This window comes from Phymastichus coffea, unplaced genomic scaffold (assembly GCF_024137745.1).
Source record: "Phymastichus coffea isolate CEN01 unplaced genomic scaffold, Cenicafe_Pcof_1.1 PCOF00004, whole genome shotgun sequence".
NCBI classification, from domain to species: Eukaryota; Metazoa; Arthropoda; class Insecta; order Hymenoptera; family Eulophidae; genus Phymastichus; species Phymastichus coffea.
The window spans coordinates 5,162,080-5,186,016 of record NW_026706815.1 but is presented as its reverse complement, the minus strand read 5'-3'; the positions used below and the strand labels follow the sequence as shown (position 1 = coordinate 5,186,016).

At 39.0% G+C, this 23,937-nt stretch overlaps 1 protein-coding gene across 4 annotated transcripts in view; it reads left to right on the top strand.

Moving 5' to 3' along the window:
* Positions 1–23,937, top strand: part of LOC131666738 (RNA-binding protein 39) — a 591,952-nt gene that overhangs the window by 174,988 nt on the left and 393,027 nt on the right. For all 4 annotated transcript variants that reach the window (XM_058939621.1, XM_058939637.1, XM_058939627.1 and 1 more), the window contains one exon: positions 14,701–14,759. In XM_058939621.1, the coding sequence (XP_058795604.1) occupies positions 14,701–14,759 (59 nt within the window). The remainder of the gene's footprint in view (positions 1–14,700; positions 14,760–23,937) is intronic.

Below are 23,937 nucleotides of genomic sequence, written 5' to 3'. Positions count from 1 at the left end.
ATAAGGCTGATTTTAGTTAGTAAGGTGTTCTTCAGCATGTAATAAAGAAAATATATAAACAAATTTTTCTCAAAATCTTTTTTTTATTTTCTTAACATGATCTCCTTTTAGAAGGATACACGTTCTTACCATTTTATTAAATCCTCTAACAATATGATTTGTTAAACTCTTTAAAATGAGCTTTTGTCTCGACAATAACTTTCTTGTTTAGCCTGAATTTTTTCCCGTGACCACGTTTTTATGTTGGGGAAAAAAAAAGTCGCAGGGAACCAGACTACGTAAGTACAGTAGATGCGGCAGCAATTAGTAGCATCACTCTCATATTACTACGCCTCGTTATCTCTCTTCCTCTTTGTTAGACGCAACACCTACCTCATGTCGCGTTTTTATTATTCCAATATGAATGGTGAAATGATACGCCTAGAGTGCATGATATCTACTTTCATGTACATTATTTTTGAGTATTATGAAGAAGGTTTAATAAGTTTCTTATAGGGTAGGTGAAAAAATGATTGCTGCTATGTTTAAATTGTACATTTTTCAACCTAAAAAAATTAGCTTCAGCGTATTAAGAATTTTTTTCTGAATTATCCTACCATAAAAATGTGAGTTTATTCTTTTCTCACCATTAAGGGGGTATCCTCGTATAGATGGCCAAAAATGTAAGGAAACTTTAAGAATTTTTTTTCAGGAAACTAATAGATATTTTTATCTGAAATTTTGACAGTAATTTATTTTTGGTTTGAAAATACAAAAAAAAATTTTTTACAATAAACAATTTAATAACTTTCACGTAGTGACGTCATCAACTTGGGAACCTTTTTTTTTAACCCTAATTTATCTAAGGACTCACGGCTGCTACATCATCCTGAAACATAAAAATCGATTGTTTTTATCATTATTATAAAAAAATGTCATCGATGAACCTAATCTACAAAATTAAAAAAATTTTTTGACAAAATAGCACACTTTTGAAAAAAATCTTTCAAAAAATTTTTTATTGTTATTGCATAAAAGTAATTAAAATATAATTTTTCATAAAAACGAATAGGTTCATCGACTACAAAATTCAATTCCCTTTAAATTACTTTTTTTCCGATAACTTGAAAACTCGCTGAGCAATCTCTTACATAAATTCGAAAAATCGAAAAAATCTCTTTTCGAGAAAACCGCGTTTAAAGTTTCCGGTTAAAAAAAATTGATTTTATTTGTCACTCACCACCTATAGATCCAATTTTTTTTGCTAATCAGTAATCCCTGGGCCTTATAACAAGTCTTCTTCCTCGTTTTCTTGAGTTACATTAATTTTTTTTGCCAAACGAGCTTCCTTCGTACAGCTTTCAGAGCGGTGGTTCTGTCGATTTATTCTATCTTCGTCTATATTCTTTGAATAATTAATCACCGACGGTCCGATGGTGAACTCCAAGTACTTCATCATATTCAATACTGACGAAAATCCATCATTAAATACTGAACCAGCTATATAAGCTGCTATTTCGACGGTTCCTGGGCCACAGTGCAAGTGCTTCGGCGCTAAACGCCAGATGAGCGCGTTGAAACTTTCATTCGCATTCTGGGTGTGACCGCCTAAGCACCTTTTCAGTGGATCATCTCTTGAAAGATCCTCATAAATGGGTAGCAAATGTCTTTGTACATCTGCATGCAATGGAGGAGGATGCTCGTAATTTTATCCAACGATTTATGACGATTGCCACTCACACCAGATCGTGATTCCAGTAGGGCAGAAATGGTACTGCGACTTTTCATCGGTTGAACACATGTGATAAAATGTTGCCATTATTGCTTTTTTCATATCATCAACGGAGTCTACGTGTCGTTTTATTGCTAATCCATAGTAATTTAACAGTTTTTTTATTAAACCATCAGTTAGCTTTCCTTTACCACCTAATTTTTCATTCTTTTTTATATTTCGAAGACGTGTTCCCATGCGTATTTGCACGTGTCCAACGCATTCACATTTTACAACGGGATACTCTTCTCCATAAGGATTTTCTTTTAAAATCGCTGTAAATATTTTTGAGTCCCCTTCGCCGATATAAGTTGTATACATAACGTCATGTAACTCACGCGATCTCTTGAACATTTCAATCATAGCGTCAACCTCCATTTTGCCAGCCGAGCCTTCATGGTTCGCTGTACACTCGTCGGCGTGATTCTCAAACCATTCAGCATACTCTTGCGAATCTTTTTTATACGGACACACAGCACAAGCTTGACACAGCGAGCTTTTTACCACTAAATCGATAATCTTTTCCGATTCATATCCGATTAAAGTTGTTACTCCAATTTTCGACGAGAAGCCGCGTTTCTTCCAGAAACCGTCACCGGACGCTTTTATTTGAAGTAATGGCCTTGAATGTTTTTTATTAATTGTCTTCTCTTCTGCAACGACGTTCGCACAACTGTTTTGAAAAATAATCTTTCCAGCGTCATAAATGTGTTCGAGTATCCCATCGTATGCTTTCTTACTAAGCCCTTCACATAGATCTATGATATTGCAGAATAAGTTTATTCCTTTCATGCCGATACCTAAAAGTTTCATTGCGAATACAATTCTGCGATTCACTTAAAATCCATTGTTAATAAACGGACCCGAGTTCATAAAATTTACGCCACACTTGCAAGACACAACTAGTTTCCAACGCAAGCCGCGCTGCCTAGACTCTTCAAATTTCACTGCACCACGACACGATTTACAACACAATAGCTCACAGAGCATAGAAAAAACTGCGACAAACTCAATTATTCAGTAACGGTGCAAATAATTTACTGGAATATCATCAGAAGAAGCTGCTGCCAATTTTCGAGCACTAGCGCTGGGACCTATTGGCTCGCCTTTCTGCGTTGAAAACTGATTTTCATAAAACTTCCTCTTTCGTTGCGATGCACGATAAGGGCTAGTAGAATTGCATTTTTAGATTCATTTATTATTTATAGATTTTTGTATGTTGTATTTTTAGATTCATATATTATTTATATATGAATCTAAAAATACAGAGTAAAATTTGGAACACTATATATCAGCAATGCACGATTGTAAACATTGGTCAAATTGTTATACGTTGCAAGTGTGCATAGTATACCGTGTCCTACCAGAAGCCTTACTGAAAATATTTAGATGTTAACATCAAGTAATGACTGAATAATAGTATAAGCGTGTGAAATAAATCGAGGGCTGCTTAATGAGAAAAAAGAAAAAGTACAAATAGATTGTAATAACATTAAATAGACATTTGAGCCGCTGTCGCCCACGTCAAAATACCAAAACGGAAAATAAGAGAACGGTATAAAATTGCGCGCACGATAAAAAAATGATTATAATTCAGCGAGTTTCCATCGTATCTGGATAATTTTTTTAAATTTTAGGTAGCACAACCTAATATTTTGAATGGAGCAATCCAAAATAATGTTTGACTGAACCGAAAGTAAAAAATTTTTATTTTAAATGTATTCCGATTTTCTTTAATTTTTTTCGGAGGTTTTTCGACCTTAAAAAGTTCTGGTGTTATTACAAGGCTCGTAATTGAGACCCCAAATATCTAGTTAAAAAGTTTCACGCGCGCACCGCATGACGTTTTTCAGATGAATTTTCCGATACTTTTAATCACTTCTGACAAGGGTTTTCTGACCTAAAAAACTTCTGGCACTATTATACCGCTTTTATTTAAGAATTAAACGCCACGTTATAAATGGTTTCACGCTCGCACCGTATGTGGTTCGGTGGTCAGCCAACTTTTTTGTCCGGGAAAACCGTTTGGCACTTTCATATCCGACACATGCTGAATTAAAAAATTGGCGTTTGGTGATGTACTAAGTTCGGGGCCCCTGGCTTACAGCTGAAGCGGCGCGCACCTTATCGATCCTGTTTTATGCAGCTAGATATGGGACTACTAGAGCAAGGTTTCGCAATACTGTGGATCACTTCCAAAGGTGATTACGCCTGGGCCTGAAAGTCAACGGAGATAACTCTGAACATCTACTCCATGGATAGATAATGTCAACTGCAGTAATGATGGTGAGAGGCAAAGGCACTGACGTTAAACAAGCACCTCAGCGAGAGGCAAAGGGACTCACGTTAAACAAACATCCCAAAGGAAAGAGACCTTAGTACGCCCACGTATTAGTAGTATAGTATTTTTAACGATTTTCGAGTACATTGGAAAGTTGACCCTACTTAAAGTAATTTAGCCTCCACACGGTACAACTACGTTTTATATCATAGAAACCTAAAATTCGCGACTACAAAAATCTTCTTAACTAATTGGTTGGGTTTATCAAGGCTTGTTCTGCTTGAGACAACTATGACATTGCGTGTTCAGACCATTTTTTAAGCAATTGACCTTGAGTAAACCTTGTGGAAGTCACAAAAAAAATGTTTGAAGAACGGTTTTAATAGAATTTAATAGAATTAATCATTTCCGAAGTATCGACGTAGAAATCGAATCCCACTCAGAATTTGAATCTCACTGCATCACATCAGGTTTTTGAGTAATACTAACTCAAAAGTACGAAAAATACCGTTTTTTGCATTATTTAATGCAACAATAAATTCGTGAATTTTTATTATTTTTTAAATCTGATTAAACCATTCAAACGGGCCAATTTTCAAATTTCATTTCACTAATTACATATAAGATTGCAATTTTTCTAATTAAAGATATTGCCTGTCGAGAAAAAAATTGTAACTTTTGTAATGACCACTATCTGAAAAGATTTATTCAATAGAAAAATCAAAATCAAGATTCGCTTTACATTTTTCGAAGTTTTTTCTTCCTATGCTGGTACGCACCGTTCCTCTTAGGAGTTGATTTTTCACCAACAAAGAGAATAAGACGTAGCTCAATTTTTATTACAATCTTGAAACCTCCTTATATTATTTTAATGAATCTGTTAATCTAATTTAGTCCCTATATATGTTCAAGGGATGATTTCACCCCTATACAAAGTTTGGGGTTAATTTTTACATCAAATAGGTGGTTACTTTATTATTTGTAATATTCATTGCTCTCTAAATCTCTCAGTATTCAATCATTTTTTATCGTTTTTGAAACTGTTCTGGTTTTCTAGATATTTAAGTGATGATTACTCTCTTTAAATAATTTCGGGGTCGGGTTTTCAACTACAGGCCTTATCTATATTGATCTTACTTAATTTCAATTTTACAACAATAATTTAATAGAAAAAGTAAATTGTTGATTAAAATCATAGATGCTGATGGTGTTTTTATCATTAACAATTATTATCCTTTGTAACGAGAGGCACCCGTTCATGTCTTCCGCCACCGTCCTGAAATGCTGTACGTAGCCTGTGCTGCTTTACCGTACGAGATAGTATGATGCACGCGCATCCGCGGCAGAGAGAGAGAGTATAAGAACAGGCAAAAACCGGGGACTCGTTTGACAACGATTGACGAGAGAGGACGATTCAGGGAGACCACTGAGGACGAGAAGGTATTCGAAAGGCAAATATAGACTGAGAGAGGTGCGAAGAGAAACAACAGGAGACATCAAGCGAAGAGATCATTATGAGCAGGAGAGCCCGTTGCGCAGTCACCAAGAAATCCGATCCTGGACGAAGTAATACCGTCGGTCCCTTGGTGATAGATATTTTCGCCCGCGAGAGCGCCTCCTTCTATCATTGATGATTGTGGCAGTACTCGACCGTTTTGACCCGTTCAAGTGAGACTGGAGATATCGTGGCGCAGCGCCATGTTTCCGTATCGCACGACCTCGTTATGTTGGATGGCGATCGTTCCGCGAGATTGTCTTAGTTCCGTGACCGTCTGCGCCGATGATTCTCTCTTTTTGCAGCGTTTACGATATATGTGTGGCTTCCAGCAAATGCGTGTTAATGTCTGTGTAAGACTGAAAGTTATGGTAAGGAGAAGTAATAAAACTTTACGTATTTGAGTCGAGTGTCCAAGTGATTTTCTTCTCTAGCACTCCCGATCCGTCGTTGATGCGAGTTTTGAACTCATGGTCCCTTCGCGCACACATTGCATGATTCGCGCCCGATTGTTCGATGAGGCATGCCGCTGCGAGAAAGCATGAGCGCACGCGCTCCGACTGGTTAACGGGGCGCAGAAGAGCCACCAAGGATAGTCGGCGACCCAGGAGTCGACGACTGAAGAGAAAGACGAATTATATCGCCTTATTTCTCATAAATTAAATCCCAACCCTGTTACATTGCACCCTATGTGTCAGATTCACGACGAGAAGGAAGTATAGCATATAAGACTAGCGTGAAAATGGACACTCAAAACAGAATATAGCTTAGGCGAGAGAGAGCCAAACGAAAACAAACGTGTTCGCGCGTGGGGCTAAGCTGCCGCTTTCGATAAAGTTGTCCGCAGTGTAGTCATAAAGAAAGATACCAGTACTATTGTTATCGAAATTTGTATCCTCGGCAGGAAGCATTACTAACCACAACAGTGCAGGTATATTAGATGCAAACGAGCTCACGCCTAAAAACGCTCAACAATTTGAATAATTGCAAGAGCAGAGGTGCTCACAAATTTAGCTCACGAATCCGTACACATTTCGAATTATAACAAATGAATGTAAATTAAGTTCATAATAGTAAATTATTGCTGAATTCAAATATTGACGAACGAAAGTTATTTTGATAAATATATTTTGTTAATATAAAACAAAATAAATATTTTTTTTTATGCATCAAAATAAAGCTTGGCTTGAGTGTGACCAACATTTCGTCCCAGACATTTTTTCAAGATAAACTAACAAGGCTGCGGTAACAAGCATTTAGCACAGATCATAGGGAGAATTGTTGTAGTGACTGAGACGAAACATAAGGTCACAGCGAGTCTGTTCGAATAAAGTCAAAATGTGTTTACAGTTAGTGCCAAATTGTACATTTTTGTAACATAATAGATAAATAGAAAATTAAATCTGATAAATATGGACAAGCACTTACGCGCGCAGGAGAATAACATTTGCATGTAATTAGAATTGAGTAAATTCACTTGCAGCTTGTACTCTTCATAACTAGCGCTGATTATATTTGTTTAAGCGAGCGTTTCAAGATTATAAAAGGAAACAAATCATACAAGATTTAAACAATGAATAAGACAAACGCAAATATGAACATCGAAAGTTGGATACTGTTGCAAGCAGAAGATGAATAAAACGATCAACGACGTTAACTCGAGTTACGGACAGATGGTCCCAGGCTCGCGAGAGCTGCCAAATACCATGGCTGGCTAACTGAAAATTACTCTACTAACTATTTTGAAAAATCAGCCAACACGACAGATGATATTATCTGAAGAAAGCAACTACGATCGTAGCTAATATCGATTTTCTGTGAAAACGGTACGGCAAACGAAACGGTGGAAGAACATCCGTTACAAACACTGCAGCAAGATGCAGAAGTGATAACGCACCTCCAGAAAACAGCGCTAAGCCTGTCGGAAATTATTACCAACAGCGGGAATGAAAATCCGAACGAGATTATAGAAATAACATCAGAAAACAGTTGAAGATTCGGAGTATCAGCAGAGTTCGCAATGTTGATTTAGGAGTTAGTCTTCCGAACAAGGAACTTCGAAAAAACCCCGGATGTAATAACGTCAACGAAAATGTGATCGGCATAACGCAGCTGCTAGGGACAATGTGCCAAACCAACGAAGCGACAAAATTGTAATTGAATATCATAAATGAGCAATTATCGACAGCGGTACAAGATATTGAAGGATTACAGCAAACATACCACACGAATGCTCTAAAGCCGACGGAATTATCTAGGTCGTAACGGCGCAGCATTACATTCCAAGACACCTACATGTGTCACTATGATACACAGTTGCCGCAGAGTACGCTTACGACTACTCGTCCACAACCCATGAAGGCTACCATGGTTGGCGGCCCCATGACGTCTTTTCTTCGAGGGGACCGACAGCAACGACGTACAATGCCTATTGCTGAAGTCTCTCGAGGAAAACATGACGAATCATGGAACCAAGAATCGACAAACCAATGGGCATCGACGAGGGATATTGGCCGCGTCGTACAAGAATGGAAGCTCAAATTCTCAGGCAAAGGCAACGCGAGCGTAGACACCTTTTTGTCTAGACTCGACAACCCAAGGAATGGTGCCGGACTAACGGGAGAGGAGATACTGTTATTCGTCGAAGAAGTATTATCTAGACCAGCATTGACATGGTTTGGAGCCATGAAGGATGAGTGGCAAACATTCGTTGAGTTCGCAGCGGATGCCAGGGAATGGTTCGGCATGAGCGTACAACAGCAGCAGCGATTGATGAGAGAAGTGCAGGGACGCTACCAAGGACTCGATGAGCCAGTCGACGTGTTAGCCAATATTATTGGATTTATGCGTCGCCTGCATCCACCGATGAAGTACGATCGGCAACTCGATTTGCTGCACACCAATCTCCTCGTAGAATTCCAAGAACTGGTACAACGTTCTAAGGTAGCCATGGTCAGAGAGCTCAATTCTTTGGCATCGACGGCACAACACACGCTGAATCAGAGAAAGGTAGAATAGAGTTCAGTCCTAAAGGGATAAATTGAGAAGACTGGTTTCGGAAAAAACGGAAAATCGACTATTTCAAGCCACTTAAGTGTAGTAAATGTGGACAACTTAGATATAGTCATCGGTATTAGCCTAAATGCAATAAGGAAAACGAGGAAGGAAGCGATTAGACGAAGTCAAACCCGCTCCTAAATTAACACAAGATGTCCAGGATCATACGGCTGTAAATGATCCCAGCTCGGTAACATTTTCGCGTAGTGAAACGGCAACGGCAAAGGAAGTACTGGTTGAACCCAGCGCGACGGATGAAGTATCTATTGGTAATGGTAATAGTAATGATTTGGTTATCGGTAACGAGTTCGGCGAGGAAAGAGTGATTACCCGGGCCCGTCCTAACGCCCCGGCCGGATTCACGAAGCCCAATTCGTAAGCCCGTCAATTCGGAGGCAATAGAGACGGGAAGTGGTCATACCTCTAGATATTTCTCAGCCGGACTCATAGTTTTGAATGATCTGCGTAACCTCGAAGTCATCGCGACTCCACCTCAAAAGTGCAGAATGGCGAATAGGCGGGCGTCTCGAGGAGAAGGCAGAGATTCACTTGGTAATCCTATAACGAAATTTCTCTCTCGTTATCAATTTTAAAGTTGGGCAAGTGAGGCGCTCTCGCTCAAAGAAATCGTGAGGAAAGGAGGAAAGAGGACAAATAAATTTAATCGAATATCAAATAAAAAATAAAAAAATATCGTATTCAATTTCAATCGATTTGCGCATGCTTATTTATCATCGGAATCGAATAAATCTTTTTTTATACGATAGAGAAATACAGAGCCTTCAAATCTATGCATTAAAATAAATGCACTAATGCATTTTCGAGAAGATTATGCACTTTTTCCAAAAAAATGCATCTCATAAAAAACTCGATTTATTTAAAAAACCCCACTTTTTTTGCGCTCATAATTTTTATGGAGATTCTCTGATACGCTACCTTCAAACTAGTATAGGTCCCATTTTCGGTTTCTACTTCGTTACTGAGAAAAAAAAAATTTTTCAGCTAGAAAAATTTTTGTGTTGACAATAATGACAATGCACTCATACTCGCAAGCTTATGAATAAAGAAGTACAACAGCTTTTTATTGATTATATCACATTTTTTTATTGTTTGTCTTGTTTCTTTTTACATTCTTTTTCTTTTTAGCCTTCTTGACATTCTTAGGTTTCTTAGACATTTTTCCAGCTTTAACCGAAACTTTCTTTGTTTTACGTTTCCTTTGATTTTTTTTCTTTTTATTTTCTTCTATTTTTACCCAAGAGTGAACAGCAGTGCGAGCTATGAACGATGTCGATTTACCTTCAGATATCACTGACTTCCACATATGACATCGTTGAATGCCTTCGAATTTGTTTGACACCATTCGTTCTGCCATTTTCTGATTAAGAAAGTTTTGAACCTCAAATGCTTCCATATAAATCAATTTAATCGACGTAGTGTACTTTTGAACATGTTCAACGAAGCACTTCGCATCTTGAATGGCTTCAAGTTCAGAACTACGTAAATTATGCACTGTGGCATAGTGCTTCACCAAACCTCCTATACCATCAACAGCACCTTTACCATGTCCAGTCGCAGAAAATAACCATTTCTTAAATATTTTTGAATTTTTGAATTCGTGCATTTGAAAGCGGTTTTTAAAATGACTCGCAGCTCCATCAGATACTATACTAATAGAATTGATTGAACCACCATTAATTTCCTCCATTTCGCTAATAATTTCGATAATTTTTTGCATCGCTAGTAAAGCGTGGGAATAATCGTGCTTTAAGTCATCGCTTACTACCACAAAACTTTTTGTGACATTGCCTACATAGCAGACAGCAGTGAAGAGAAAGACTTGTTTATTTACCTAGTGATTGCCTTGAACTGGATTTTTTGAAATCACTGACCAGTTCTCAGCAAAATCTATATGTATTAGCAAATGTTGGGGATATAATTTTACTCTTTCTTTTTCATTTTTAATTGCTAACCGCTGTACTTCTTTGATTCGTAAATGTGATGTTACTGTAATTACATGATTAGTAAATTCTTCTTTGAACGTAGCGACGGATACTGTTCTAGTTTCTAAGTTTCCTTTATTCCACAGCGCAAACGTTATATTATTATCATTCTCTGTTTCATCTATATGCAAAACGTCAAATGTGACACCCGCAGCACCTGGACACAACTCGCATTCTTGATAGTAACATGTTTCTTGAGGTGCTGGACATACTACAGAAGATAAAACTGTCAAACGTAAACGGCAAACGTCAACACTACTTTTACCAATAAAGTTTTTCAATGCAATTAAGTACAGCTCAAAGTTGGCACAATAAATACATAAGCATACGTCATTCATTGGTTCGATTAGAACATGCTTTGGACGCATGGAATAGAACTTAGATTTGCTAATTTTTATACCCGGATTCTCTTCTTTCAAAGTGTGATATACTTCCTTTAAACTTCGGGTTAAAAAACGCTTGACTTTTTTAACTTTCGTGCCATTTTCTCTTACTGTTATAACATCTGCTTTATTAGGACTTCGTCTCGAACAATTGAAGTCATCATTCAAATAATATTGCATGACAATATCGCCTGTTTTTTTATCCAGTGGATGACCATTGTACTGCTCTGGTTTAGTATAAATACCTGGATTAGAGATAATATAACAATAGCTATAAAAATAAAACACGCAAAAAAATTGTGCATTGATTGTTATTACATAACAAAAAATTTATATTTTTACCTTGATTTGAAACAATTTTTCTTGCCTTATCAATCATGTAAATAGTAACTTCAGGAAATAACGTCAAAATTTCGAACTTTGTTAACAAAGGAACGATAATTGTTAAGAGTTTGATCACCTCTGAAAAACATGAGCAATTACTGAAGGCCTTAGAGAAATTTTCTCTCAATTCTTGAGGGAAATAATCATTTAACTTTTTTACAGGCTCCTCAATAGGTACATCATAAATCTTTTGTAATTTACAATTTGTAGCTTCAGAGAATGATGATACAAGCTCTCTCTTTTTTTTCATAACATATTTTTCAACACTTGTATTTTTTATGTTTCCTTTCTTACGCAAAGGAGATACTGAATTTTCTAAATTAGCAATTATTTTATCATTAAATTCATCCATGAAAATTGAGGTGTCTATAAACTTGTCTTCTTCGTCATTCCCTTCCATTGAAATATTGTCATCTGACATTGTTTCTTCTTCTTTTTCTGCTTGTATTGCATCGCAAGCTTTAACGATACGTTTATAGCAGTTACTACACACACTGTCACTAGCTTTTATATCAGGATTTGTAAATTTTCCTTGTAAAAATACAGCATAGTCACCAATTTTTTGAAAATTCACTTTGTTGCTATTATACACCACTTTAGTATGTACTTTGAAATAATTGGGGCATTTTAATCTTTGCGTAGAATACGTTAACATAGCTGACATGTTGTCAAGCAGAAATTCAAACACGCACTGTCGCTACTTACTAAATAAATGATAAGACTATTTATAAGTATCATGGAATTTGTATACACAAACAGGACTACACACATAAAGGTCTATGACAACAGCTGACATCATAACAAGTCAATACTCACCGATTATCATGTTATTTAAATGCTCGTGAGTGTGAATGCAAGATAGTCAACATAAAAAATTTTCTAGTTGAAAAATTTTTTTTTCTCAGTAACGAAGTAGAAACCGAAAATGGGACCTATACTGGATTGAAGGTAGCGTATCAGAGAATCTCTATAAAAATTATGAGCGCAAAAAAAAGTGGGGTTTTTTAAATAAATCGAGTTTTTTATGAGATGCATTTTTTTGGAAAAAGTGCATAATCTTCTCGAAAATGCATTAGTGCATTTATTTTAATGCATAGATTTGAAGGCTCTGTATTTCTCTATCGTATAAAAAAAGATTTATTCGATTCCGATGATAAATAAGCATGCGCAAATCGATTGAAATTGAATACGATATTTTTTTTTTGTTAGTCTGTTTTCTGAAAGTGCATCTTTCAAGTACGTTATTGATGCACCTATGCATCTTGGGGGGAAAAGAAAAAATAGGGGTCGTCTTATTTTGGGCCTAGAACATTATCCAAGTATTTTAAGAGAGAGAGAGAGAGAGAGAGAGAGAAAGATGAAAAAGGCAAAGAACTTGACCTGGCTGGGAATCCGCTCGTTTCTCGAGGAAGAGCTGCTGTTAGCGAAGCTGTTCCTAAGAGAGCTGCCGCCGGCATTGATGTTGTTTAACCTTTCTGCGTCGCCGCACGAAGCCGGGGCTGGTTGCTGAAGGCTGGTCCGAGCTGGCGATTGCTGGTGGTGTCAGGCTGGAAGTTACCGGTGATGCCTTTTTTTTTGATGAACTGTGACGGTGTAGGCCCGTCATGGCCTGCACCGTGTGCTTGCCTCCCTCTCCTTCCTAGGCAAAGGCGCACGGCCGGCATCAAGCGCACGTTATTATCACGTGCTTGATGCCTGCCCTTTTATTTTTCAGCTACGCACGAGAGCGGTGGAAGGAGAAGCCGTGGACGTGACGACGCGTTCGAGTATTGAGTGCGAGAGAGAGAGAAAGAGAGAGAAAAAAGCAATAGTTTGAGTGTTGGGCTTGGTGCGCGGCACTTGTCGCGACGGGCATTGCCGCGTGCCGCCGATTAGGCGAGTGGTGGGAGAAAGCGTGAGAAGCTGGCTCTCATGCACTCGCGACAGAGAGTTACGCGACGCGCGCGACAGCAATCAGTCGTACGAGAGTTAGCTCGTGACCATCGCTCCCTGCCCTTTGTTCGGGAAGAAGTCAGCATTCCTCAGCAGATTGGCCGGACGGGACTTCCTCTGCCAGCGACGCAGCAGTTGCCCTGCAAGAAGCCGTCATCGAGGCAGAACCCGACAGCCTTTTCTGCCAGGTCGCCGGCCACGCAGCAGCGAGGGGTTTTCCAGCCTAGTCGCCGGTGGGACACCTTCGAGGCCGCCAGCAACAGCGACGTCCACCAGAATTTGGTCAGGTCACCGATTCCTCTCTCTCTATATCTCTTCCTTTCCTCGGCGATTCTCACGGTTCGCGTTGCTATGCCAGGCTTTTCCGAGCCGGCGTAGTTTTCGGCAGTGTGTAATTTAAGTAATTGTTTGAGCCGGTTAACGAGGTGACATGGCGCTAACGTGCCGATCATCTCGTTTAGACTAAGTTTCGCGTGTTATTAGTGATAAGTGATTTGTACTCTCGTCGGCACTCTAGGTAGTGCGTTGTAATAAACGGTTTGTCAACGAGTTGTGTGTGTGAAATCATTTGCCCGCTGTTCTCCTTCCTGCTTTGCTTGGAGCGATACACCGCCTCCCTTGCCTTCCCCCTTTATAAATAATTGGTAATAGTAGTGAATATATCGGCGTTGCACGCCGACGCTATTACAGAACCTTGGGCTCTGTCAACTCAACTGTCGGAGGAAGCACTTTCTTAGCGCTCCTTAACGCTGCCGCCTGCTAGCGCTCGCTTTACTCCCCACTTGACCTATTTCTTAGGTCTCTCTCTCTCTCTCTCTCTCTCTCTCTCTCTCTCTGGCTCCGCGATTCTCAACTTCAACACGTTCGGTTCCGTTGATCAGTCCTCGGCACTGAAAACAAAAGAGGCCAAGTGTTAGGCGCATTCTGCGTGCTGCTTGCCCTCGTCACAATCCAATAGCGTATACACTATTTAATTCTTTTTTTCGGGCCATAATTTTTTCATTCTCCTCGATTGAATGCTTGTACTATGGCATAAACATTCCCGCCGAGTTAACCGATTTTATCTATCTAGTGTCCGTTCCTCTATAACAATCCACTGTTTTGACCGTTTCTTTATCTTGGGAATGTAGTAGTGTATCTATTATTATAAACCGTTACAGAATGTTATCCGGATTACGGTAGATACACGCCAAGAGGGCCTGAGCGACGACCACATGTCTGCATTTATTATTCAAGCCATAACACCTAAATTGTAGCAAAATTGGAGGCGGAGAGTTGAAAACGCTTCCTTGATAATTATAAACTTATTCATTTATTGTATTTATTAACATTATTTTTTCATATAATAGTTTAAAAACTCTTTTCTGATAAAATTAATATACATAATAATATTAAAATCTATATTTCTGTTATAGGAATTGGATATTTCTCAAGAAAAAATTCCAAAAGAAAACGGTTCCCACCGCAAACTAAGGTAATATAATGTTATTATATAATTTATGTAAACACTATTCAGAAAAATTAAAAAATATAAAAAAAAACACATTTTTGGGGTCGTTTTCATCAAGGGATAACTTGGAGAGATACAGTCCTAAGGAAAAAACAGGAAGGAAATTGTAGTTTCAAGTTTTTAATTTTCAAATCTTATTTGTAAGATTTTTAAACATCTGGTTGGGCCGATCGGGTTTATCGGCCCAACCGTCCTTTGCACGACGGACACGGTCTTTCGAGGCCTACCTCTCCCTCTAGATTCCTTTAAGGGAGAATTGTTGCCTCTTACTTGACCGGTGACCGTCTCTGGGACCTTTCGAGGTCGACCTCGACCTGTCTTGGTTGGTGCAGATACCGGCAAATCCGACGTCTCGGTGGGATCATTATCTACGGCCGTGGGGGCTGCTAATTCGATCCACTCGCTTGATAAATCCCACCTCGGATCTTCGCACGCGTTTGCAGATTCGTTCGCCTCCGACGGCTGTATCTTTTGCGGCTCGCGAGGATCGATGACTTTCTCGCTTTCCTCTTTATCACCCGGACCTTATTACGGCTTAAGGTCTTTGGCATGGAAGAGCTCGAGCAGGATCTCCAGCTGATTGCCTAGTCTGTACGTGTTAGAACCACAAACCTCTTCAATCACGTACGGACCGGCATATTTCGGTGCCAATTTGGCTGAAATGCCTTGGGCAGCCGAAGAGAGAGTCCTGTTTCTCTTCCAAACCCAATCTCCGACCTTAAACTCGGGTTGCCGTCTCTTTCGGTCATAATAAGCCGCCAGACGCGCAGCTTCCTCCTTTAACTTGGAGTTGGCCCTCTCCTATAAATTAGAGAGCTTCTCCACATATTCAGCCCAATCTACCACAGCTTGCCTCCGAACACTCAAGGGCCTGCTGATCTTGGGTTCTTCTGAACGTCAAAGGAGGTACCGGCTGACGCCCAAACATGAGTATCGCAGGACTATTTCCAGTGGCGCTATGTGTTGCCGAGTTTATCGCGAAGTTGAACTCTGACAGGTGTTCGTCCCAGCTCTTATGATCACGGCTCACGTAAGACGTGATCATGGTTTTGAGCGTCCTGTTTAATCGCTCAGTGGGATTCGCTTGGGGATGATACACGGGAGTCAAAGCGCGCTGTATGCCGGTCATCTGGAGGTATGAATTGACTTCCTGATTCTTAAATTCGGTTCCATTATCCGACAAGAATTCCTCTGGCGCGCCAAATCTAGTGACAATCCTCTCGTGTAATTCCCTTGCGATTGTCCTCCCATTGGCTTTGCATATCGTAACGCACTCTACCCAGCGAGTAAATAAGTCTACAAAGACTAAGATATACTTAAAACCTCGAGAGCTTTTGGGAACCGGAGCAGTGATATCACCGGCCACGACCTGCCAGGGTCGTAACACTTGTCTACGACCCATCAGCCCGCAAGGTGCCCTTTGTTCCACCTTGCACTGCTGACATACCGGGCAACTCTTCACGTACTCCCTGACCTGATTGTACATCTTAGGCCAGTAGTACAATCGCCTAGCCCTGGAGAACGTACGCTCTCGTCCTTGATGTCCTGCTGTAGGAGCATCATGGACCTCCTGGAGCACCTGGTTGCCGCGACAATGCTGTTGCACTCACGCACGTAAAAAATCGTTCCAGAAAACTTTGTAAACGGCGAAACACAGTGCAAAATAATTTGGCGGTATTATCGCGAAACCAGCTGAGGCGTAACGGCCTATTTCAAACGCTCGCGCGTCCTCTCTCTCTCTTAATCGTTCGAACTAACATGCGAGTAGCAGGATCGCGAACAGATCGATTAATTGAATCGACTACGGTTGCAAATTTTTTTTTATTTTTATTATGTTGATGAAAATTAACAATAATTTTTTTTTATTTACTCCAAGTTATTTTACAATCTGCCTGTCATATCGAGAAAATAAGTAAATATTATTATTATTTAACATATAAATACCTAGTTTACAGCAGGATAAGCCAGTGAGTATTCTCTCTTTTTTTGTATGTACATATAGCAATCTGTTTAATTTATTTATATTTTATTTATGATTTCATTATTTTGTTTTTGAGTCTGATGTTGACTATAGATGTATAGAGTAGTTTGTTGATAAGTTTATTTAGATGATTGTGCTGTCTCATGTTGTATTTTTTATAAAACGTTTCAATTTATTCTTTCATTATTGAAATCTGTACGTCATTTCGAATGATGTCGTTTGGTATGAACCGTGGAGCCCGTATGATATTCTGAAGGAAATTTGATTGAAATCTGTTCAAGATTTCAATATTCGAATTTGAAGCGGTTCTCCATAGTTAAATACCATAATTCCATATTCGTTTTATTATTGCTTTAAATAACAGTATTTTATTTTTTAATGTTAGCTCCGATTTTGCTCCTATGAGGCAGTATATTTTTTTGCATTTCAGTTCGAGTTGTTTACGTTTCCTGAATATACAGTCCCGACCAATGACTTTTGCCATACCTAAACCAAAATCAGGCAAACTTTAAAATCTTATAATTCAGTTGGAAATTATTGTATCAAAAAAATTCGAAGTGTGTTTTAGGTTGTTGTAATAATTTCTATTTAACACGTGAAGAAAGTTAAAAATATAAAAAACTATGTTATTTTTTATGTTAAAAAACATTAAAAAATTTTGTTCACCACTATTTAAATCAATGTCAGTTTAGAATTCGTAATAGGAGGATAAATATACCAACATAAATCAAAAGCTATTTACTTCCACTTTACTAAGATCACTCGTGGATTTTAGTGTAATCTTTTTTATCAGAGTTACAGTCATTTTTTAAAAAAACAACCATTTTTTAAATCTATCATTACCTCGAGTTCTATTGGTTTTTGAAAAAATAGTCGTTAAGAAAAAAGTTTTGTTTTATGCCCCTAAACACGGAAATAAAGTTAAAATAAAGAAATGGAAATTTTTTTTTTTCGTTCTTTTAGTATGAAAAAAAATAAAAATTTATTTATTTTCTTCAATCTTTGATTTTTAAATATCGAGAGCTGCAGTAAATCACAAAAAAGATTAACATATTTAACCCTTATGTGAGCAACGGGGTACCCGGGTACTCACCACCTTACTATTTTGTTGATAATTCCTTGAAAAAATTTTTTTACAATCCGAGCTCCCGGATCCAAATGATTTGGCTATTTTAGAATCGATTCACTATGTTACATGTATGAAAAAAATTTTTTTTCAACAAATTTTCGGCTGTTGAAAAAAGTAGGTACAGGGGGCAACCCGGTACCCGGGTACCCACTACTCGTATACGAAAAGTGAGATTTTTCTGTGGAAATGAGTTTTATTATTATGAATAGGACTAGCAAACAAGATAGGTTGATAAATAAATTATTACAATAGTTGTCAAGTATAAAATAAATAATTTATTATAAGTTTATGAGTTCAAAATAATAAATTTTAAATTTATTGAGACAAACTACTTTTTTCGCACAATGCTCGTCGCACACAGGTTTTTCACACAAATTACAACTCTTCCTCGTCTTTCTACGCCTCTTTATTGTTAATCTATAACAAAGGTGACAAGAGCCAGACTTTAACCCTACCAGTGTTATCTCGAGGCTCGATATTTCTCTCGACTTCCGGAGCTGCACCGAGCTGAACGCCAAGTATATCCTTGATAGCATTCTTGGTGGAATGGTGGCGTGTTACTTGATTATTTATTGATCGGTCTTCAATAGCAGGCTTACATAACTCTTCACTCAATTAACGCAAGAAAATACGACGCTGATGAGTTTTTTTTTACCATACTATTATTTTCATAGTAAACTATGTACGCAACGAGTGCAGCAACGTCGATGATATTGAAAAACATTGCGAGTGGCCACCTTTGAGTCCGTATGTGAGTACTGTAACGACCTACCATTTGATCCATCGTATCTACCCCAGCTTTGTATTTGTTATAGTAAGTAATCATGTAGGGTTTCTTTGTTTCGTCATTATGCACAGCTATATTGTTGTGCATAGTTGAAAGCAAGATTACAGCTTTGTTTTTCTTAGGAACGTAGGAACAAATACTAACGTGACGTTCGTGAAAACCAAAGAGAGTAGAGTATTCAGCTCTAGATTTATTTGCACCCATTTGTTTAGGTATGTAAGGCTTATTTTTTCTCAATGTACCTGTGATAGTTATTTTCCACGAAAGCAAATGTTTAGCAAGAGTTAGAGTAGTAAAATAAATATCCATGGTAACGTTTCTTCCACTATTTTTAAATGGTGTAACTAATTCTTTTACAACCCTCTCTCCTTGATTTTTTTCACATATGTTTCCAACTTTACCCGTGTAAATAATTCCCGTCAAAGAATACGCATTTTCAGCGTCGCAAATCCACCAAATTTTAACACCATATTTAGCAGGTTTCGAAGGAATGTATTGGGTAAATTTAGTGCGTCCACGGAAAGGATAGAGTTGCTCATCGATAGTCAAGTTTTGCGTTGGCTTGTAAATATTTTTCAAATTTGCATTGAGCATCGTCCATATATCACGAATAGGAGCACCCTTATCCTGTTCTACATGTGCTTGACGCGTATTCGCACCATCAAAACGAATAAATCGCAAAACTGAGCGAAACCTTTTCAACCCCATTGTTGCGCGATAAAGGGGATAGGAAGTGCTTTTCAACATTTCGTTCATGTGGTCTGTATTTGAGTTATTTGCTCCCGAATAAATCAAAATGCCGATAAATGCGTATATTTCAGATGTAGTTACGGGCCGCCATGACCTATCGTTATCCTGGTTAGCCGAATTGGAAGTATAATAGACTTTCTTCGCCTTTTGATTCATGTATCTTACTATTTGATCAATCATTTTAACTGATACAATTTTTTTGAAAGTATCGCATACCGAAAGAGTTTCGGTAGATTTAGCCGGGCCGCTTCTTTGCTGAAGAACATTGTGAGATGCAACTTGACGAACTTCGGGCAGCTCTTTACTCCAAATAGTTTTATCTTTTGCAATGTATTCAGTGGCGTTTCCTAATACCGGTTCCACCCCTCCTTCTGCCGCCATACCTGATGCTGTCCCTTCGGCGTAACTTTCACTTTCTTCTGATTCGGAGTTGCTCTCTCTCTCCCCCGCAGACGCCTCGCTAGCAGTTTCGGCGTCTGTTTCAGGCACCTCTTCCAAGACGTTTCTCGGCAGTCAGTCGTCGTCCTCACTGTCGTTATCGTAATCAGAGCTGTCATCGACTTCTTCTCCAAGTAAATTGTTGAGATAAGACGTTTTTCGGGGTCGGGTCAATCTGAATTGAACAATAAATAATTTTATTACTAACAGGCGAAGATCAGAGAAAATGCTACTACAAAATTGTATTAGGAATGAAATCTTACCTTGCAAATTCAGGTCGTGACAGATGATTCTGCATGATGAAATAAGCGTTGTAATTAGTTGTAGAAAACACTTAACAACGCTAAATAAAATAAACGAACACTGAATAAAAATAGTGATGCGCGGTAGTTATATAGTACTACTGTAGAGAGACGACGTGATGCTTATACCGAACAGTCAGCTCTCGTTGCTTTGTAGGTCTTTTCCCTTCGACTAAACACTCTTGACTGAGCGCCAGCTGTACCAAAGGGCCTCAGTGCTATAGTAATGCAAGTAAGGTACGCTACTACCACAACTACAACTATTCCGAGCAGCTGTCGACCCGTCACATACGAAAACTGACCGTGCGCTCCCCTGGTGAGTGCTCAAAACCTCTGCTCCCATTTACATTTAGAACATCTCTACTTAGCTTATAAGTCTTGTAAACAGCCCAAATAGTTTCTATTTATGTTTATTTATCGAATTTAATTAGTTTGAATTGATATCAATCATACATGTAGCCAAGAGATATGAAAAACCGGAGGTGGCTACCCGGGTACCCGGTTGCCCATCAACATGGGTAAAGTTGGTTGCTCACATAAGGGTGAAGTTTTTTTATTTTTAACATTTTTATAAAATTATTTACATAAATAAAGACCATTAATAAATCCCCCTTTAAAAAAGTGATATTGATTTGAGTGAAGCCAATTTATTCATGATCTAATTGGCTGATCGGTAGTGACGTAGTATATGGCTACTTGCTTTTGCGTAAGTGTAAAAAAAGATTAATCGATATGTGATGAATTTCATGTATGTGATGTGTAATAGCGTCAGCTTTCAATGCCCACAATTCGCTGCTATTACCGAATTATTTAAGGGGAGGGTAAGGGAGGCGGTGTGTCGCTCCTAGCAAAGCAGGAAGGAGAAGGTGTAGACTCAATGATTCTCACACACTGAACTACGTTAATTGATCGTTTATTACACTTGCACTTCCCTGAGTGCCGACGAGAATACAAAACCACTTATCACTAATAATACGCAAAACTTACACTAAATGAGATGACCGGCACGTTAGCGCTATGTCATCTCATTAACCGGCTCAAACTAAAACTAAGTAACGAAGATACGTTGCGCCGGCTCGTGAAAGCCTGGCGCCGCACACAAAATCGCAAGACAATGCCAAGGAAAATAGAGAGAGAGAAACGAGAGGAGAGAAAACTAAACCTGACCAAAAAGTGATGGCTGCTTGGCAGGTGGGCTGCAGGTGAGATGGCTATCGCAAGACGTGGCCCAATTCTCCTTGTCACGGCTCTTACACTCTCTCTCGGGTTCGAGGCAAAGGAAAGATGGCAATCCTTCCCAGTGTGGCCGATCTCCTTCACGTGCGATGATCTAGTAGTGCGTGCGAGTCGGTTTCTCACGCCTTCCCCACCACTGTCCTCCTAATCGGCGGCACGCGGCACTGCCCAGCGCGACAAATGCCGCGCGCCAAGCCTCACCGAACTACATATATTTTCTCTCTCTCTCTCTCTCTTACTCTTGATATTTCCCTCTCATTTCGCTTGCTCGCTGCCTTCTCTCTCTCTCTCTCTCTCTCTCTCTCTCTCTCTCTCTCTCTCTCTCTCTCTCTCTCTCTAGCTACAATACTAAAAAAGTATAAAGGCAGGCAGCAGACACGTAAAATAACGTGCGTCCGATGCCAGCCGTGCGCCTTTGCCTAGGATGGAGAGGGAAACAAGCACACGGTGCAGGCCATGACCAGCCTACACCGTCATAGATGTAACGGTAAACGTCGTATTAGCGCTAACAGCCAAACCATGCGGCTGCCGGCGAGGGCAGCACCTGCCGGTTGGGGCGAAATGTATTGAGGGAATACGGTACGAGACGCGACGGAACGCGCGCGAATGAAAACGAACCAGTGGAGAATTAACTACTGATACCTCTAGCCGCAAAGTCGAGGATTAGTACCCGATCGCAGAGCAGCGCAGAAATTATAATTGATGTTTTCCGAGTTATCCTGAGTGCCGATACGAGCCGACCTGGAAGTACAGCAGCGGTGCCTTCGCGGAGAGTTTCGCCATCGAGGACGAAACCGTAAACGTGAGATACCATCGCCCGCAGATAAACATTGCCGAAAGACTAGCGTGTGCAGTGCGAGTCTCCAACACATCACTTGTTACCCGTGCGAGCGTTAATAAAGTAAGCTGGCCAGCTTAATTTCGCGATCGCGATATAATTGCTAATAATTAATCTTTCGTAATCGACAAGAAATGCGCATGTAGTAGCTCTGCGAACAATGAGCGGCGAGCGATCCGACACTGCATGTTGTTGTCGTGCGCGCGTCTTGTAAACATAAACAGCGGGCCTAATACATTGTATAGTTTAGAGGAAATAAACAATCCCGTATGTGATATTAACAGTATTTTTGACGTATTTATTTCACGTTAGTAGATAGTTGGTTGACTAACATCCGTTCCCTCCTGCTCTCCGGTCTTCGTGTTTGAATATTCAGGTAATCACGCGCGCTTTTCTATGCGATCGCGCGCTTAAAATAAAAAGACGGTATTAACCCCGTTACAGTGAATATATTGGAGATTGTAATCGACGTACAAATTTGTTGTAACAAAAAACAGTAATATCGTATTAAGAAGTTCATTGAATAATTTGGAGAGATAAGTATTTTAATTATTAATACGTCTATATTTTTATTGATTATATATTTTATTATCCTTTACTAAACTTTGATTTTTTTCTTAAATTATAATAACGGCGATTATATTTACCAAGTATTTACCAGCAATTCGCTGGCATTATTGATCGACTGTCACAGACATGCAAATTGATTTTTTGTTCATATTTTAGATCATTATTTTAGATAATGTTTTCTGTCTGCAAAATGAATGCCGAGAATAATCCTCTCAACAATCAGAATGTTATTATTTGAGGATGAAGCTTTTATGGAACTTACAGACATGGATAAAACTACGTATGTACGAGGGGGGTCAATAAGTCTTTACAAAAAGAAGGAAAAAAAAGTTTTGCGTATATAATTTTTTTTATTTTTCAACATAATCTCCTTGAAAGTCGATATATTTTATTAAACGGCCTTCCAGTTTTTTTAAGCCATCAGAAAAATATGATTTCTGAAAACCCTCAAAATAGGCATTTGTTTCGGCGATGATTTCTTCATTCGACGTGCATCGTTGTCCGGTAAGCCATTTTTGAAGGTTAAGAAATAAGAAAAAGTCACTGGGAGCCAAATCAGGCGAATATGATGGATGGTCAATTACTTCGAACTTTAAATCGTTAATTTTTGCCATCGAAACTGCACACGTGTGAACTCGAGCATTGTCTTGAAGAAAGAAGCATTTTTGTTGTTCAAGTGAGGACGTTTTTCTCTGATTTTTTCTTTCAGCTAACCTAATAATGACGCATAATATTGTCCAGTGATCGTCTGGCCCTTTTCCAAGTAGTCGATGTAGATGATTCCATACGCATCCGAGAAAACCGTGGCCATAATCTTGCCAGCTGACTTTACTATCTTTGCCTTCTTTAGGGCTGGTTCTCCTGCGGTAATCCATTGTTTGGACTGTTCTTTGGTTTCAGGAGTGTAGTGGTGTACCCATGTTTCATCTACAGTTACGAGTCGAAGCCAAAAGTCTTCCGGATTACGACGTATGCGTACCAAAAGAGCCTCAGAGATGACCACGCGGGTTCGTTTGTTATCAACAGTGAGCAAACGCGGCACCCATCTTGCTGATATATTTTCATCCTTAATTTTTCATGCAAAATTGAAATGATTGTACCCTTTGATACT